Below are 20,634 nucleotides of genomic sequence, written 5' to 3'. Positions count from 1 at the left end.
AGGCTTTTACTGAGACTGATCTTAAGATCTTCAATAACATCCACTTAAACACTGACAGTGGCAGAATTACAGTATTAGTATTACTGGATCTCAGTGCTGCATTCAACACGGTCGACCACAACATATTACTGGACCAACTGAAAAACTGGATTAGACTTTCTGGCACAGTACTAAACTGGTCTGAATCCTACTTGAAGGTCAGGTATTTTGTGTCTGTAGGTAATTACATATCTGAGCGGACAAAAATGACATGTGGAGTTCCCCAAGGCTCCATTCTAGGGCCTCTTTTGTTCAACATCTACATGCTCCCACTAGCTCAGATTATGGAAAACAACAAAATATGTCATCATAATTATGTAGATGACACATACATTTACATAACTGTATCACCAGGGGACTATAGTGCAATACAAGCACTGAGTAAGTGGATTGAACAAATCAGTGCCAAAATGTTAAAAACCACAAACCAAGCCATAAATCTTGGTCTAGTCATGGACTCAGACCTGAATTTCAACAGTCAAATTCAGACAATTACAAACTATAACCTACTATCACCTAAAGAATTTATCATGAATTAAAGGGCTTATGTCTCAGCAGGATTTGGAAAAACTTGTCCATGCATTTATCTTCAGTAGACTCGACTACTGTAACAGTGTCTTTACAGGTCTCCCCCCAAAAAATCGATCAGACAGCTGCAGCTGATTCAGAACGCTGCTACTTGAGTCCTCACTAAGACTAAGAAAGTGGATCATATCACTCCAGTTCTCAGATCTTTACACTGGCTTCCTGTCTGTCAAAGAATTGATTTTAAAATACTGCTGTTGGTTTATAAAGCACTGAATGGTTTAGGACCAAAATACATTTCTGATCTTCTGCTACGTTATGAACCTTCCAGACCTCTCAGGTGGTTGGTCAAAACTAAACACAAGCAGACGGGCCAGAGTGCGAGGTCCCAACCAACGCTGCTTGCAGCTTTAATTTTGTTTGGGATTTATATGCACACAGGCTTCATATTGTGTTTATATTGTTATATAGAGGTCAGTGAGGCCTTTTGTGGATCCTGAAAACTTTAAGATATAAGTAACCCTGAACATATAACAACTTGATATAGATTTAAAAGTCATTTTTTCAGATGAAGCACCTTGTGCTGATTCACCTCAGAGCCATCACAGACCCAGTCCTGGACCCCCTGCAGTTCACCTACAAAGCCAATAATAAAACAGGATTAACTTCAAAAACTGGAAAAAAGATAATTTGTTCCCTTCAATATTCAGTGTAAAACCGACTTCAATTTCACCTCTTTTACTTCTCTCTCATATCACAGACAGTGGTGAAAAGTAACTAAGCATATTTACTAGGCCTACTTGTACTTAAGTACAACTTTGAGGTACTTGTACTTTATTTGAATATTTGTATTTGATGCTACTTTATACTTCTACTCCACTACATTTCAGAGGGAAATATTGTACTTTCTACTTTATTTGACAGCTTTAGTTACTTCTCAGATTAAGATTTAATGTAAAACAATACATTTTGATATTCTAACTGTTGTTTAAATTGTTGCTCTTTTATTTTTTTTAATTTTTTTAATGGTGTTATGCACTTTGTGTGAAAGGTGCTATATAAAGTCTACACTTATATATAATATGATAATATAATACTGTTACTATTAATCTACCAAAGTATCTAAATTTGGCTACACATCAATAAAATAAAACATTTAAATGCTCTAAAATGTATTTGTACAAACAAACAATATAATATACCAAAGAGTACTTATACTTTTGATACTTTAAGTACATTTTGTTGATTATAAGTGGCATTTTCAATTCAAGACTTTTACTTGCAATTGAGTATTTTTAGACAACAGTATTTCTACTTTCACTTAAATAAATGATCTAAGTACTTTGTCACCACGATGCAGCTGTTAATGTGAGTCAGGCAGTTGTGAAACGTGTTAGTTTGTTGTCCGAATCTGACCAATAATGTCACTGAATGTAATCCTGGATTTTGCAGACATCAGCAGGATTACTGATATTCAGATTGTTGCTCACAGCTGCTGTGTGTCAGATTCTTATCTTTGACTTTAGTTTATCTGAAATGTCAGGATTTCAGTCTGATATGAAATACTGTCGAATAACTTTTATCTAAATTGTGCCTTCGCTTAACATAACAAACACCATAATTAAGAAGAAAAGGAGATGTGTTGAACTAAACCAGGAAGCGATTTGTGACTTTGTGGGACTCCAGCAGTTCATCCCTTAAAGGTATTGTAACTACGCTTTATATACTTTAATGGATCTTATTACCAGCCTTACCAGCCTTAAGATAACAGATCATTTTCTTTTTCAGCAGCAGGCCTAAAAAAGTATTTGCGTTATTCATCAAGTCGTATGATTTCCTCACGTTTATTTTGACATGTTTAACAAATGAAGAGAAACACTCTGTTACGTGAAAGAAATATAGCAGCATAAAATAGTAGCATACAGGTCATATTAAGGATGCAGACAGTAAAGTTATTTACGGCGAGCTGAGGCAGTGTGATAGCTTAGGGTACACGTCCTCAGATACGACACTTATCTTCAGCTGAGCTGGCTTTCATATAGTAACCACATAACCACATCTCATCATAACATCCTGTAAAACTCTACATAATCCCTCTCAATGGCAAATGGTACCAGAGCCCTCTACTGGCTCGGGGCTGCAATAACATGCAACAGTCACTTCATGACAGGCTGTCTCTAGTGTTTCAGGTTTATCTACGGTGGCCCTGAAATGCAAATCACAACGATAAATAGGAAAACACAACGACATATAACAAAACACAACAGCAAAACAAAAAACGCAACAACAAATAACAAAAGACAACAGCAAATAACAAAACACAACAACAAATAACAAAACACAACCGCAAAAAGCAGAAAACACAACAACAAATAGATGTGGCTGTATGAGTATACACGTGTTGCTGAACTGTTTGTACGTTTACGAAAGTGTTGCCAATTGCTAATGTGGTTGCAAGCTGTGTACATCTGAAAGTGTTGCTGTTGTTGTGTCATATACATGTTTAAAAAGTGTCGCTTTTGCTGATGTGGGTGCGATTCACTGTATACTGGGTTGAAAATGTTTTGCTGTGTATAACTGAAAATTGAGTGTGTAAGACTCCGGGAAACGCGCCAGGAGCAGGGAAAGCAGAGGGCAAACAGGAAAGTTGTGTTTATAGCTTTTTGTGCATGTGGTAGAGAGTGGAAATATTAGGGAAAGCTTGTGAGGTGAAAATCAGTAGGAGAGCAACGCTTAGAGTGTTGTTGTTGGGCTGTGTAAGAGAGCTGGTTTGCATGTGGAGAAGGTATCTTGTCGAAAGTTGAAGACAGACTGAGCAGAAATAAGAAAAAACGATCAGTGGAGTTTAGTGGGAGGAACCAATATTCACAGACAAGAGCACTTCTAAAAATAACTTTGGCGCAGTAGCGCAGACTCCTCCGAGCCCCTCCTTTTGAGATTTTTTTCCCCACAAGATCAAGGGACAATACTTTAGAACAATTTAGAAGATACAAAACCAGAATAGTGCAATCTAACATAATGTATCCAACACCAGTTGCAGTAGTGGGAAACAAAAATCCTGATTTGTTAAAAGACATTCAGAAGATTTTGGAAAAATGGCAGAAGGGAACTGAGGGGCTAGAGGATGCCTGGCAAGAGGGAGGCATGTTTGATGTGGGAGTCAGTGAAAGCATGGAACATAGAATAAAAGACTATAAACCTAAAGATTAATCAAAGAAGCGACAGGGAAAGAGAGATTTGGAACTGAAAATTTTAAGACTGTTCAAAACAGAAGGCCAAAACTACAGGGACAAAGGGACATTATATTCCATGGCAGACCCTAGACCTGACTGGCCTGGTTGCCAAACTCCCTGATATTCATGATTGGGCCTCAAAGTGGATCAGAGCTTTTGAAGAAGCCACTGCTGGCAAATTGTTGGCATTGGGGGATGTGAAAGCAGTATGAGCTCAAACTTTTGGGACACCAGCAATGGAAAATATGTTGAAACATAATGGTTTTGAGTGGATGATTGATCCCATGGCGGATGGCACTGAGTTTGATGCTTATTGTGGGAGGCTGTGGGCAGAGGGGAGAACACCCAACATGTGTTGACCCCAAAGCGTTGCAGGGCAAGCCCCTCATAGAGGCTGACAATCCTGCGATGTATGTTAGCAACCACCTGAAAAGGTGGAGACAAGAAATTGAGGAGGACATTGAACAGAGCCAGGTGCTGACGACTCTGTTCAGAAACTCAGTCATTGATGCTCTTCTCACCCCAGTCAAGAGCAGATTGAATGACGTTGTGGCACTAACAACTATGCTGCACAGACAATTTTGTAACCATGTGATACATGCAGTGGAAAGGTATAGGAGACATTCAAAGGAAACTGGCACAGATGCAGCTCAAGAGGTTTAAATATTTCCCACTGACAAGGTGTCTGATACACCAGGGCTAGACCCAAATGCATGACTCGCACAGTCAGAGTTTCCACACAACAAAGTCTTTACTTGGCAGATTTGGTACATGGGCAGGCAGCCAGAGAAGACAACCAAACCAAAAACAAATCTGTCAAAAAACACTTGAAGGCTATTACTCCGAAAATAATGCTGGAACGCTTGTAACAGAGGCTAAGACGAACTGGTACACAGGGAGAGTGAGGGTAATGAGACACATGTGGATGACTTTAAGGGATGATGATAAAGACAGGAGCAGGAAACAAGGAAACAAGAGGAGAGTTAGATACCAAAATAAAACAGGAAATGCAGAACTGAATGATGGGAAAAAAACAAAAACACAACCCAAAGGCAGGGCGAGACATGACACTCACAAATAAATTGAACTTACATATTTTCTTGCAGAATAACATACCACTGGAGAAACTATAAGAATGTGTGTGTGTGTGTGTGTGTGTGTGTTGTGTTACAGGCCAGAGCAGCAGCAGAAACCAGACTCTCAGGTACTCAGTGTGCCCAGGATGAGCTCAAAAATGTAAGTCACCATCATGTTATTTTATAATATTAGTATCTGTGACCTGTGTAGACAAGGAATAACCGTTCCTCAATTCAATACATCACACACTCACTCTCCCATTTTCGGCATTTAAAAAAATATTTTTTGGCCTGACAGCCCACCAGGCCTATACAGTTATAAGGGAAACACTGCACACTTTCTCATAGTTGAAATGAAGTTGCTGTTGATTGAATCTTTACAAAGAGTGACGTTACAAAGAGTGATGGTGATTCAGTCCAATCTTCAGACAGTGGGTGAGTCAAACTTTTAACCTGTGTATACATTCTTTCACATACTTTTTGAGAATCGTTTTTAGTGAGCTTTTTTGATATCTGCTTCAAAGTTTCTTTTTATCCAACAGTCGTCAAACGTTCTAATTTCCCACTCTGGTGGCTTTTCTGTTGTGTCTGTCAGAATCTCTCTGGAAGGTCAGGCTTCCTCTGGATCCAGCTGTGTGTCCAACCAGAGTAAAAAGTCAGATGATCGCCATATTGACTTTAAAAAGAAGTAAGACTTTATTAACAGTAAAATGTTACTGCATTCTTAAATCTTTTGTACACACACACACAGCATTTGAGATCAAAATAGACAACATAACTCACAGCTTAAATATTGGTGCAAAGTATATCTTTTGTTTCTGTGTAGAAAAAGTTGAAAAACCAGACTTTCCCTTTACCAACTGTGTGCATTGATGAAATGTGTGGATTTAACTTTGATAATAGACCAGAACCTTGAATGGCAGCTTGCTGCTGAGTGAATGAGCAGTAAATTATAAAGCACTTTGGATAAAAACATGACACCATTTACCATTTATAATTAGATGTGACATTGCAGTTTGGGTTAAAAACACGACTGCTTTCCTCTATCACTCAGGTATGAGATAAACACTGATCAATGTGTCTGGACAGGAATCTCTGAACACATTTAAATATTGTTTAGGAATTACTAATATTGTGAGATTATGGAATATGATGCTTGATTTTGAGTTAATAGGACTGCTGGAGTATGAATTTGTGAATCTCCAAAAGTGAAAAGTGAAGGTGGAGTTGTTCAAATATAGTGTAAAGTGTAAATGTTGACACAAATGGGCGGAAGATGTCTGACCAAAGCAAAAACTGACATTTTTTTATAAAGGAATAGAAATTAGAAAAATATGTCAGCCAGTGTTAGGTTTGTCCGTTCTGCGCTACTGTAGAAACATGGCGATGCAACATGGTGGCCACCGTGGAGGGGGACCCGCCCCCATGTAGATATAAAGGGCTTACTTCTAAGGTAACGAAAACACAACAATTATTATTTTCAGCTGATTAGACACTAATTAAGATATACTTATAAATAATCTATTCAATTTTTACCAAGTCTGTTCTTTTAGATGTTAGTAAATACTACACACCGGACCTTTAAGGTGAGAAGTAGGTGGAAACTACTTAAAAAACTTGTGTGACAAAAGAAGATAAATCATTCAGTCAATCACTCAGTCATTTCATGTTTGTGCTTTCTTTCTTGTCTAACAGAGTCTCTGTGGATAGCGGATCCTCTGAAACCAGCTGTGTGTCCATGAAGAGTGACAGCTCACGAAGAAGCAGTGAAAACTTTAAAGAGTAAGGGCCTGAATAGGAACCAGGAACTTAAAACATTATTATTCACAGTGAATTAAATCTAATCCTATGGAGTCATCATGATCAGTGGATATGGTTGAGTGATCTATGCTTCCACCATCCTGTTCTTTTGTTTGATACTGAAAACAGAATGTTTGCTTTCCTCTATCACTCAGGTATGAGATAAACACTGATCAATGTGTCTAGACAGGAATTTCTAAACACATTTAGATATTGTTTAGGAATTACTAATATTGTGAGATTATGGAATATGATGCTTGATTTTGAGTTAATAGGACTGCTGGAGTATGAATTTGTGAATCTCCAAAAGTGAAAAGTGAAGGTGGAGTTGTTCAAATATAGTGTAAAGTGTAAATGTTGACACAAATGGGCGGAAGATGTCTGACCAAAGCAAAAACTGACATTTTTTTATAAAGGAATAGAAATTAGAAAAATATGTCAGCCAGTGTTAGGTTTGTCCGTTCTGCGCTACTGTAGAAACATGGCGATGCAACATGGTGGCCACCGTGGAGGGGGACCCGCCCCCATGTAGATATAAAGGGCTTACTTCTAAGGTAACGAAAACACAACAATTATTATTTTCAGCTGATTAGACACTAATTAAGATATACTTATAAATAATCTATTCAATTTTTACCAAGTCTGTTCTTTTAGATGTTAGTAAATACTACACACCGGACCTTTAAGGTGAGAAGTAGGTGGAAACTACTTAAAAAACTTGTGTGACAAAAGAAGATAAATCATTCAGTCAATCACTCAGTCATTTCATGTTTGTGCTTTCTTTCTTGTCTAACAGAGTCTCTGTGGATAGCGGATCCTCTGAAACCAGCTGTGTGTCCATGAAGAGTGACAGTTCACGAAGAACCAGTGAAAACTTTAAAGGGTAAGGGCCTGAATAGGAACCAGGAACTTAAAACATTATTATTCACAGTGAATTAAATCTAATCCTATGGAGTCATCATGATCAGTGGATATGGTTGAGCGATCTATGCTTCCACCATACTGTTCTTTTGTTTGATACTGAAAACAGAATGTTTGCTTTCCTCTATCACTCAGGTATGAGATAAACACTGATCAATGTGTCTAGACAGGAATTTCTAAACACATTTAGATATTGTTTAGGAATTACTAATATTGTGAGATTATAGAATATGATGCTTGATTTTGAGTTAATAGGACTGCTGGAGTATGAATTTGTGAATCTCCAAAAGTGAAAAGAGGAGGTGGAGTTGTTCAGATATAGTGTAAAGTGTAAATGTTGACACAAATGGGCGGAAGATGTCTGACCAAAGCAAAAACTGACATTTATTTATAAAGGAATAGAAATTAGAAAAATATGTTGAATCTAATCTGTCTGAAAGTAAAAGATCACTGTGCAGAGAAAAGATGTGACATACTGACTCAGCATTTTGAAACTGTGTGCTGTGTAAATTATATTCTGTGTTTTTATCAGGGAAGAGGAAAAAGACGAGCTCCCCATAACCCAGGAGCTTGTTGTTGGAAGTAGTGCTGGGATGGAAACAAAGTCAACACCAGTGGCTGTCCTGACTAGTCTGCTTACAACTATCCAGCCTGCAGACACTTCAACTCATCCTCTCCCTGCAACAAGAGACAAAGCTAAAAGCAAATGTGGAACAAAGATGTTCAGAAAGGTCCGAACCATGTTCAGGAGAAACGAGGAGTAAGTTGCATGGGGGTTTTCTGCAACTTTGTACTTCTACTCCGCTACAAGTACTTTTTACTTCACTACATTTATTTGATAGTTTTACACAAATGAAAACATGCTAAGCTTATAATAATACAACACAAATAACAAATAAACTTCTCATGGTTTCATTCAATAAAATGATCACAAAACAAAGGAAATATTTCCTCTCCCATTAATCATCTCACAACTCCTCAGTAGGCTTGATTACTGTAACATTGTCTTCACAGGTCTCCCTAAAAAATCCATCAGAGAGCTGCAGGTGATTCAGAACGCTGCTGCTCGAGTCCTCACTAAGAAGAAATTGGATCATATGACTCCAGTTCTCAGATCTTTACACTGCTTCCTGTCTGTCAAAGTATCAATTTCAAAATACTACTGTTGGTTTATAAAGCTCTGAATGGTTAAGGGTCAAAATAAATTTTGGATCTTCTGCTACGTTATACACTACCCAATCAATCAATCAATCAATCAATCAATCAACCAGTGTTTGAAACGATTGACCATGACATCCTAATCAATGGTCTTGAAAAGTGGGTTGGTCTTTCTGACTGTGTGTTAAACTGGCTCAAATCAGCCTTGGAGATCATGTGTCTGAGAAATATGACAACTGCTATGGGGTTCCTAAAGGGAGCTGCTTCGGTCCGTTATAATTCTCACTGTACATGCTGCCACTTGGTGACATCATCAGAAAGCACAATGTATATTTTCGTAGTTACGCCGATGATACACAACTGTACATATCCGTAGAACTGAATGATGCTGCAGCTATAAACTCCATGCCCAACTGTCTGTTAGTAATAAATAAATGGATGAGCAATTACTCCTTAAAATTAAGTGAGGATAAAATTGAAATTCTTCTCGTTGGCCCCAAAACAAAAAGAGAATTGCTGTTTAATAATCCCCGAAATTAACTCCCTGGATTGAATCTGAGGTCACAAGTCTTGGTGTTATCTTAGATTCAGATATAAACTTCAGTTCACACATCAACAAGGTGATGAAAACATCATTTTTTAACCTTAGAAACATAGCAAAAGCACAACCATTTATAAATCAAAAAGATGCCTGAGAAACTAACTCATGCCTTCATCTCAAACGGGTTAGACTACTGTAATGCACTTTTTACTGGCCTCCCGAAAAAAGTCACAGCTCATCCAAAACTCTGCAGCTCGGCTATTAACCAGAACCAAGAGAAGAGAACACATTAGTCCAGTTTAAGCTGCTCTGCACTGGCTTCCTGTAACATTTAGAATTTACTTTAAGGTCTTCCTCCTTACATACAAAGGACCAAACTATATCGCCAAATCCCTTGTTACCTATCTGCCTCCAAGAACACTGTGATCATCTGCTGCTGGTTTATTGGAGGTTGCTTTGTCGGTAACACTCTCAAACTATGGAACACACTACTCATAGATATCAGAGAAGCCAGCTCACTAGATACTCGCTAGATTTAAGCTTTAATAAAAGTTTAAAACATATCTCTTTACCCAAGTATTTCAATAACTTTACACTTGCACTCTGCTGCGCTTTTTGATGCTCAGTCAGCTTCGCACTTATGCTCTACTACACTTTTTTAAAAATGTTATATTTTACATTCTACATATTCTATGCTTTAACTTTTTTTAATCATATTTTATTATTTGATTATCATTCAATATGCATTCTATGTATTTTAGTTTCACTTTATCAAGTGGGTGTTATTTTTATTTTATTTTCCATCTTATGTTACATTAATGTTTTTTACATGCTTTTATGTTCTTTTTATTTCTTTTTCATGTGAAGCACTTGGTGCATGTAATTTCTTTTGTTGTAAAGCACTTTGAGTAAAGTGCTTTAAATAAAGTCAATAAGTAATGATTAGTAATAAATCAAAAATAAAAAATAAAAAATTTGTAATGATATATGTGTATGTGTATCATGTGTATTTAAATACATGTACAGTATAAGGCTTAGTTCAGAATGCCAATGTCAAGGAATTTCTAAATTCCTTGCTCTGATTTGGTTGCTATTTTGTCTTCTTAATGTCCATACCGCTATGGCCAAATACCCCCAAACCAGAATAAATCATAAAATATCAGTCCATTCAATGTTAATGGTATGGTCCACGGTCACATGACCCTCTTAAGCGTGCCACCAAGCGCTATTTATGGTGTGTCCAGGAAGTGCCTCAGTTTTCCTGTGTGTGATAAGTTAGTGAATACTGAGTAGTTGACCGCAGTCCATTTCTAAAAGTAAAGGAAGAATGAAGAGGAAAGCGGTTCCCTGGTGGACAGATGAATGTAGTAAAATAGTGAAAGAGAGGAATAGAGCTCTCAGGTTATTAAGAAGAACTCATAATGTACAGAATTTAATCAGATATAAGCAAGAGCAAGCAAGGGTAAGGAAAATTATACGTAAAGCAAAAAGACAAATCTGGCAGACTTTTTGCAATAAAATAGGAAGATCAACACCTGTGGGAGAGGTTTGGGGCATGATTAGGAGCATGAGAGGAATCAGAAGGGAATGGCAGTATCCAGTACTGAAGATGGGGGAGGAAGCAGCACTATCTGATGAAGAGAAGGCAGAGATGATATCGAAAGCATTTATTCAAATCCATAGTTCTGATAATTTGACTGAGAAGGGAGGAAGGGAAATGACTAGTTTGGCTCATCCTGGAAGTTTTGAGAGAAGGGAAATTACTAACAGTGCAATGGATGCTCCGTTTACATTGGAAGAAATGAAGAGGGCAATAATAAAGTCTGGACTAACATCACCTGGGAAGGATGAAATCTGCTATGTTATGTTAAAACATTTAGGAGTTTCAGCATCTATGAAACTGCTAGCTCTTTATAATAAAGTATGGGAAGTGGGGAAAATTACCAACTAGTTGGAAAGAGGCAGTGATTATTCCTATCAGGAAACCAGGGAAGGACGCATCAAATCCAATGAACTATAGACCGATAGCACTCACATCACATGTAGGTAAGATAATGGAAAGAATGATTACAGAAAGATTAGGGTTTTTTATGGAAAGCAGAGGAATTCTTTCACCTCATCAGAGTGGATTTAGTAGGGGTAGAGGAACTATGGACCCTGTTATATGTCTGGAAACAGAGATTAAGAAAGCACAAGTTAATAAAGAATCTGTAGTGGCAGTTTTTTTTTTTATGTGGAAAAGGCATATGATATGGTTTGGAAGGAGGGGTTAATGATCAAATTAAATATGATGGGAATAGCGGGAAGAGCATATAATTGGATTAAAGACTTTTTATTTAATAGATTTATTCAAGTCAGAATTGGGACAGCCTTATCAGGAAGATATATGGTAGATAACGGTACCCCTCAGGGCAGTGTTATTAGCCCAATACTCTTTTCCATCATGATAAATGATGTATTTTCTCAAGTTCAGGATGATATTGGACGATCATTGTTTGCTGATGATGGAGCTTTGTGGAAAAGAGGAAAGAATATAGATCATATTATAAATAAACTCTTGGGGGTTTAAGTTTTCAGTTGAAAAAACCAAAACATTAATGTTCACTAAAAAGAGAGGTGTTGGCACACAGATAAAGATATATGGACAAAGAATAGAGAAAGTGAAAGTCTTCAGATTTTTGGGTGTGTGGTTTGATGAAAAGTTAACATGGAATGAACATATTGATAAGATAACAACCAAGTGTAAAAAGACACTAAATGTAATGAGATGTTTAACAGGATCAGAATGGGGAGCAAGCAGATCTGCGATTAAAAATATCTATGTCGCGCTGATTAGAGCAGTATTAGATTATGGATATATTGCCTACGGTTCAGCAGCAAAAACATCATTAAAGAAGTTGGAAGTGGTGCAAGCTCAAGCGTTAAGACTATGTTGTGGTGCTTTAAAAACGACTCCTGTATCTGCTCTTCAGGTTGAGATGGGTGAATTGCTGCTGATGATGAACTACTGGACAAATCTTCAAGGGTATTCTGAAGATCACAATCCAACAAAAAAAGTACTTCTTCCATGCTGGGAGAGAGAAAGAGCCAAAAGGGAATGTTTCGTGTGGAGCAGTGAAACAATTGCTAAAGATATGTCGTTAAATCAGAAAAAATATATCCCTACAGTGCCATTATCAGTAACACCACCCTGGTTGTTCCCCTCAAGGTCAATTGATTTCTACATTCTGGAAAAAGTGCAGGTACATAAAGATTTTGGAAATATTGCAGTTTTGGTTGAAGATAGGTTACAAACATTATATCAAACATTCATACCAGTGTACACAGATGGATCCAAGGATCCTAACACAGGGAGCACAGGCTTTGCCTTGAGTATACCAACCTTAAAAGTTTCTGTGAATAGAAGAACATCAGATCATTTGTCAGTTTATACAGTCGAGATGATAGCAATTGCAACAGCATTACAGTGGATAGAAGAGTTGCAAATTAAAAAGGTTATTCTTTGTACAGATTCATGTTCTGCATTAATGTCATTACAATCATTTACATCTCACAGTAGGCAGGATATAGTTAATGAGATACATGAAACTCTGTACAGATTTAAAAATATGAATATTTTGATAACATTTATATGGGTACCAGCACACAGAGGGATTAAGGGCAATGAAATGGTAGATGCATTAGCAAAACAGGCACTGAAGCATGAGGAGATCATGGAAATTTCACTCAGTAAATCTGAAGCAAAAGGAATAATCAAAAGAAACATCATTAAAGAGTGGCAGCACAGATGGGATACAACAAATACAGGACGACACCTCTATGCAGTACAGAGAGAAGTGGGCCCAGCGAGGTCAGCTAAAAGAAGCACCAAAGAGGAGAACATCTTAACAAGGCTGAGGGTAGGACACACCAGACTAAATAAAACACTGCATTTAATAAACAAACATCCCTCAGGATTATGTGACCTATGTCAAATAGAGGAGTCAGTGGAACATATCATTTTGCACTGCAATAAGTATTCTCGAGAGTGAGAAGTATTAAAGAGAGAAATCAGGATGATTGGAGGGGATTGATAGCATTGAAGTGCACCAGTTGCACTTTCACTTTTGGAGGAACATCGAATATAATCTGTAGATTTTTATTAATTCGTCGATTTTTATTAATTCATTTATTTTGGAAGTTTAAGAGGGCAGACTTTTATCTGAAATGTCAGGATATCAGTCTCATATGAAATACTGTCGAATAACTTTATTCTAAATTGTACTTTCGCTGAAGGAAACAAACAACATAACTAAGAAGAAAAGGGGATGTGATGAACTAAACCAGGAGGAGACTCTGGTTTCTGTTGACTTTCTGTTACAGTGCTGTTCTGCCGCAGTTGAACTTGCACTCCTGTGTCGCAGTGTGTTTCACCCTTTAAAGGTATTGTACACTTTATATACTTTAATGAATCTTCTTGCCAGTCTTAATACATCGTATATAGGATTTAGCAGTAGAAATCAACCGTTAAAGTGGAATATTTTCCTTTTCAGCAGTATAACAATATTTCTGTTATTCGTCAAATCCAAGGGGGAAAATATGTCGCAGCTCAAAATAAACGCATACAGGATGTATTCAGGATGCAGACAGTAAAGTTATTTAACAACGAGCAGAGGCTGTTTTCAGTGTTTCAGGCTTTTCTCCACATTTCAGCACAGAGATTTGTCCATAATACAATCTTGAAGAGAACGCACAAGTTTGTGTGGCTTTAGTTAGCGGAGGTGCAAACAGAGCTCTTTGTTTTAATATACGTTACAAAGTAATAACACCAACAACTAGAGCAGAGGAGAGAACAGAGAAGTTAGCGCGACCATAAATGACAGCAAAACGCGGCAGAGACTCAGCATGGTTCACCCTTGTGTCTGTTCAGGAGGCGTTCAAGTACAGTGTTGAGTGTAGGTCACCCACAACTTCGAAGTGCTAAGAACCCAATGCACAAATTTGACTGTAGTTACGCGTTTAAAACGGAGGAAAATAGACCTGACAGCGCTGTGAAAAAACATAAGAAAATCCTGAAGTTTAACGATGAAATTGTGAAAATGTGCATTTGAAGGTAGGACTGAACTGGCGTTAAAAACAGACACGTCCCCCAAGAACACCTCAATGCCCCCTTTCAAAAATATTACTTTCAACAGCCCCTGATGTTCTCTGAATGTCCCCTGGGGGGCCGTACTGCCCCGGTTGAGAAACGCTAAACTAGAGTAATCTTGTAATCAATACACCTCGTCTGAGATCAGTTGTGTTGTTTGTTTGTTCAGCCTCATGTCTACATGACAACAGTCTGCACAACAACTCAAAGCCTTGTCGTCTGTAATTGCCCTTAAATAACGATGATATCTTGAAATAAAAGATATATCAAATAGATGTAAACCGTGAATTTGATCAACTTGTCAAACCTCATCAATCAAACCTGTATAATTCTTTATAATGTTGATGTTTCTGTATATTACTGTTAGAAAATGAGGACAATTTACAAGCAATGATTTTCTGAATGGTGTAAAAGAGGAGGCCTAACATTAATCAGAAAGAAAACAAGTCTTACATCTTCAAGAATCAGGCAGAGAAAGCAGTGCTCAGTTTAGTTTTGGTGATGATCAACTTCAGGTTATAGAAATATGTAAATGTTTATAGATGTGTTTGTTATATTTTAGATTATGTTTCAGGAATATGTGAATATAAAAGATTAAAAAGGAAAAGATTCATTCAAATGGTAATTAGATATTCTTTGGGAATTCATACATTTGCACCATGATAATTGAGATGTGGGGTTGGATTCATGTTAGATGGAAGGCTAGTATTGAGAGTTTACAATAATATAATATTTGATTTACCAAGAGTTGTTAAAAGTAAATGTGTACGAAAATGTACAGAAGATATCTGACAATCACCAAAAACTGAGATTTATTTATAAAATGAATACAAACGTGAAAATATGTTGAATATAATCTGTCTGAGAGTAAAAGATCACTGTGCAGAGATCAGATGTGACATACTGACTCAGCATTTTGAAACAAATTATGTTCTGTGTTTTTATCAGGGAAAAGGAAAAGACGAGCCCCCCACCATCCAGGAGCTTGTTGTTGGAAGCAGTTCTGAGATAGAAACAAAGTCAACACACTCACCAGTGGCTGTCCAGACCAGTCCACCTACAACTATCCAACCTGTAGACATTTCAACTCCTCCTCTCCCTGCAACAAGAGACAAAGATAAAAGGAAAGAGAGGAGTGAGAAGCTCAGAAGGCTCCAAGACAAGTTCAGGACATATAAGAAGTAAGAGTGATGGGCAGAAGGTTTTCTGCATCTTTATACTTCCACTTTTCCACTTTAGTTACTTTTCAGATGAACATTTGACATAATTTGACACAACCTTTTTGGCTTTTGACGTCTTACAAAAATCAGTGTGTAGTCGGGGTCACATTTCACATGTCTATGAGTTGTTAACAGCTCCACCAAATAGTGATTTTACCTCTAAACTTCTCACATGGTTTCATTTCAATAAATGTTCAAATTAAGGGTGGGCTATACATCAAATATACTCAATGTATCTATTATCACAGTACTTTATTTATCTTTATTTAACTTTATTGTAACAGCAGTTCATTTAGTAGTTTAGTATTTCAGTAGTTTACAGTAGTTTAGAGGAGATTTCAAAACATCAAGATATATATTGTTTATTTCAATATAATCTAAAAATATTGCAATAATTTTATAGACCATGTTACACAGCACTACTTCGAAGTTAATATTGCTTCTTGAAATAAAATCAGCACAATAATTTATGCCATGTTGGATTTTAATATGTTATACAGGGTTCTTTGTTATTTGGATTAGTCTATTATGAACTGTTAACAGGCTGCTCCTGACTTGCCTGGGTTGCAGAGTTATACTCAATGACCCAGGTGATGATGAATACATGTAGCAAATTCTTACATTTGCAAATTTTTCAGTTGATGCTATCATTTGCCTAACACACACTGTCAGATCAGTGTGCACATGTTTTAAAGGTTGGTATTCTAGAGTTAATTGCAGAAATAACAGTTATTTGATTAATTGATAACTGCTCTCAGCCCTCATGTACTCAGTGACTAGTGAGGAAATGCAGAGAAGTTGTGTCTGACTGACAGCTGATCAAATGTGTAGAATAAAACACAGATTCTGATTGATCCTGTTGGTGTGTTAATGAAGTTATTACTGCTGGTAAAGACAAATGAACTCAGGACATCTAGTGGTCACATCAGGCAGTGCAGAGTCTGACATGACAACACAAAATGGACACAAACCGAAGTACATTCATGGTGTCAGTGAACTTCATAGACACAATCAGACAAGATTTATTTCTGTAGGGAAGGTGGGCTGATAATTACAACTCATTAACACCAACATTCATGAACTCATGAATTGGGTTTCTGTTTGACATTTTACTTATAATAGTTGGGTGTGTTTGTGTGCAGGTGAACACATGCAATGAATGAGTGTGAGGAGACAGAGGAGGGGGTCCATCCCTCTGAAACTCCTCTGTGTGGGCAACATGACAACCAGACCAAAGCTCAGAGGTGAGATGAGGATCTCTGACTGTTTAAAATGACTTTTTCTCTGTGAGATTTCTCCTGTTTGCTCCTGAGTCACAAATCAGCAGCAACATTACTCCACCATCTTTAGTCAGAGTCAAAGATGTGTGTGTGTGTGTTGTGTGTGTGTGTGTGCGTGTGTGTGTGTGTGTGTGTGTGTGTTGTGTTCAGTGCATCCCTGTCGCTCGTTCGGACTCCATCCACATCTGCCTCACTGCCACAGTAAGTCACCATTCTGTTACTTTATAATATTAGTATCTATGTTGGTTAACGTACTGCTTTGCTCTGTGACCTGTGTAAACAAGGAATAACTGTTCCTCCATTCAATACATCTATGGTTTCAGCAGCTTGTTTTGTTAGCTGATCATATTTACATTTATCTTTTCTGTCACTTGTATCCACACTGACAGACACTTGAATCAGTAAAATCAACTGACTTTTCTTCAAGATCAAAATGACCACAAATGTTAGAGCCAGAAATGATTCAGTGTGAACAGAAAACATTATTCCTGAACTTTTCTGATGTCTATCTGGTAGTTGTGTATCCAGCAGTTGTTGTGTCTGGATGGCTGATATTCTCATGTTGGGTCTTCTTCATCAACTTTATTTTTGGTCTTTCTTGATCTGCTTTGCTGTGGTTTCATTTATATCTTTATAACTAGAAACAGTGTGTTTTATTAAATGGTAAAAAAAAAATCCATCTCAGTTAACACAGAGAAAGGTGTTCCTTAGAGGTCAGTCCTTCTATTTTTTATACTGATAAATGATCTTCCATCAGTCTACTCCGAGTGTAATAATAATAATAATAATAATAATGATAAAATTTTCTGTTTTAGTTCATTACTTGATATCAGCAAGACAAAACAAATCAATAACAACAGAGCCTGTATTTATCAAACAGCTAAAAGTAAAAAATTTGGACTTAAGTGAAAGATAAAAGTTGACAAACTTGAGAATAAAAATTATTGATCAAACTTGTGTTGATATAAAATGTTGTTAAATGTCAGAGAGCTGCAGAGGTCTGTTAAGTTGGTTCAGAGTAGATCTTAGATGACTGCAGTACAGAAAACAGAGCCGAGCCTCCGTTTTCTGTCTGATTGTACAAAATATAATTGGTTGTGATGAATAATATGTTAAGCAGCATCATTATAAATAGAGAAGTTTTAGTCTATTATTTGTCTTTGAACATTTGACAGGATGTTACATCACTTTTTCCTGTTTTTTAGCATTTATCAACAAACAATCAGAAAACATCTGGTGAATCTGTCAACATCATTAAAATCATTCAGTGGACACAGAATCAAGAATAAATCTGACATTGATTTTATTTGCAGTCACTTTCTAATCATCTTTATTATCTGAACTTGTCAGTGTGATACTAGATTCTCCTCCATTATATGATTTCTCTGACGTATATCAGACGCTGACGAAGCAGAATTTTGTTTCCATTTCAGTCAATTTCCTATTATTTCATCTATATTTATATATTTATACACTATAACATAACAATGATTATTATTTGCAGGCGGCTGGACTTTCGTGATTCTTCCTCCTCGGATTCAAAGAAGGTTGCAACAGCTGATGGTGATTCATTCTGGTCTTCAGACAGTGAGTGAGTCAAACCTGTAACTCACATATTGATTCTTTAACACACTTTTTGCAATACATTGATGAAACTGTCAACATAATTATAACTCTGTGTGAGAAGAGGAGAGAAATCATTCAGTGGCCACAGAATCAAGAATAAATCTGATTTTATTCGTAACCATTTATAAGCATCTTCATCATCACTGCATCACTCAACAGTGTGATTCTAAATTCTCCTCCATTATGATTCACTGATGTATATCAGACATTGACGAAGCAGAATTTTGTTTCTCTTTCGGTTTCAATTTCCTATTGCTTCATCCATATTTATATATTTATACATTGTAGATATATTAGATTGTTGATCATTTCACATTCATTATTCCTGGGGGTTTAAATATTTCGCAAAAATAAATGCAACTTATAATTATATATGTTCTTGCAGAATAACATACCACTGAATAACCTGTAAGAATTATTTAAAGTATGTACAATATAGCAGATCCATATCATCAATCCATATCTCTGATTGGTTATTCCTTCATGTGATCACTTGAGAGTTGCTCTTACTGTAAATGTTACTTTTACACTTTGCTTTAAGTTGTCTCTTGATAAATGTGTCTTATTGTTCAGACTCAGCAAACAGTTGTTTTACTCCTCAGTTGTTTCTTTAGAGCGTTCTGAAGTTTGATAAATACGGGTCCAGACCTTATGGAGACATAAACTTGTGTATCATCATCACAATAACTGAAGTCTACATTGAGTCTGTGGAAGAAAATGTTGTTGGTTCATATTCATTTTTATATGGAACCATTTTAATTGTCTTGTTTATTTGAGTTTGTTTTTACAGCCACATACATATTAACTAACTATTGAAGACAATCTGAATATATCATAGATCTCCTTCCATGTGTTCTTATGTCTCTGTCTGAACGCCACCTCCTGCCAACTCCTTACAACACCTCTGATCTCCTAAATATCAGTACAGATAGAAGTGATTTCCTCAGTTAAGAAAGTTGATCAAATGTTTTGTGCTCCTTGTCCTAAAAGTGGAACCAAATTTGCATCAGTGTGAGAATTTTTGTCCAGTTGGTAGTGATTTCCTTCTCTGAGATGTTTGATAAATATAGACCTGGACCAGCTTTGCTTCTCTGTTGCTTATTTTCTTCTGAAAAAATCATTTAAGGGTCTTTTTGATTGAAATAATATACAGTCACACATTAAATCCATAACCTCCTTTGGATTATTTCACACACTTTTTCATATTTGAAATGAAGTTGCTGTTGATTGTAATGTTTATTTTCATACTTATGAAGAAGTGTCATAACTATGATTATTACTTGCTGCAGGCTGGGCTCTGGTGGATTTCTCTCCTCAGATTCAGAGAAGGATGTTGCACCAAGTGATGATGATTCAGACCAGTCTTCATGCAGTAGGTGAGTCAAACCTTTAACCCGTATATACATTCTTTCACAAACTTTTTGAAAATCAGCTTTTAATGATTTTTAAAAATATTTTCTTTAATGTCTCTGTTTATCCAGCAGTTGTCAAATGTTCTAATTTTCCACTCTGGTGGTTTTTCTTTTGTGTCTGTCAGAATCTCTCTGGGAAGTCGGGCTTCCTCTGAATTCAGCTGTGTGTCCAACCAGAGCAAAAGGTCAAAAGATCGTGATATTGACTTTTAAAAGAAGTAAGACTTTACTAACAGTAAAATGTTACTGCATTCGTACATATTTTGTGCATCTCACACACACACACACACACACACACACACACACACACACACATACAGATGATGAAATTGTAAAGCACTTTGGATAAAAGCATGAAGTCATTTACCATTTATAATTAGTTGTCACATTGCAGTTTGGGTTAAAAACACTACTTGGGTTAAAATGAGAAAAACATCATTAACTTACTTAAAAGAAGCAAACATGGATTGTTGGTAGGAAACAGGAAACAATATAATATTAGTGAGATGATGAATATTTATAATCTTCACCATCTTAGTCTAACATTTACTAATTAGTACCAAAGTACTGGACAATTAAAATTTTACCTGATGACAGTAGATGAAAAGTGAAGAAATAACCAAAGTTGTTACAATTCATCCTGTAATGATCCTGAATGTCTGAACCAAATTTCAT

At 36.6% G+C, this 20,634-nt stretch overlaps 1 protein-coding gene across 1 annotated transcript in view; it reads left to right on the top strand.

Annotated features, from left to right (window-relative positions):
• Positions 1 to 13,515: 13,515 nt before the first annotated feature.
• LOC137199727 (E3 SUMO-protein ligase RanBP2-like) overlaps positions 13,516 to 20,634 on the top strand; it is a 102,864-nt gene continuing 95,745 nt past the window's right edge. Inside the window, exons 1-4 of the mRNA XM_067614229.1 lie at positions 13,516 to 13,715; positions 15,370 to 15,602; positions 16,764 to 16,885; positions 17,072 to 17,122. Coding sequence (XP_067470330.1) covers positions 16,797 to 16,885; positions 17,072 to 17,122 — 140 coding nt within the window. The 5' untranslated portion in view covers positions 13,516 to 13,715; positions 15,370 to 15,602; positions 16,764 to 16,796. The remainder of the gene's footprint in view (positions 13,716 to 15,369; positions 15,603 to 16,763; positions 16,886 to 17,071; positions 17,123 to 20,634) is intronic.

The sequence above is a fragment of the Thunnus thynnus genome, chromosome 16 (genome assembly GCF_963924715.1).
Source record: "Thunnus thynnus chromosome 16, fThuThy2.1, whole genome shotgun sequence".
In the NCBI taxonomy this organism is placed as follows: domain Eukaryota; kingdom Metazoa; phylum Chordata; class Actinopteri; order Scombriformes; family Scombridae; genus Thunnus; species Thunnus thynnus.
Note: the sequence above shows the minus strand (reverse complement) of the source record. Positions and strands in the feature narration are given on the sequence as shown.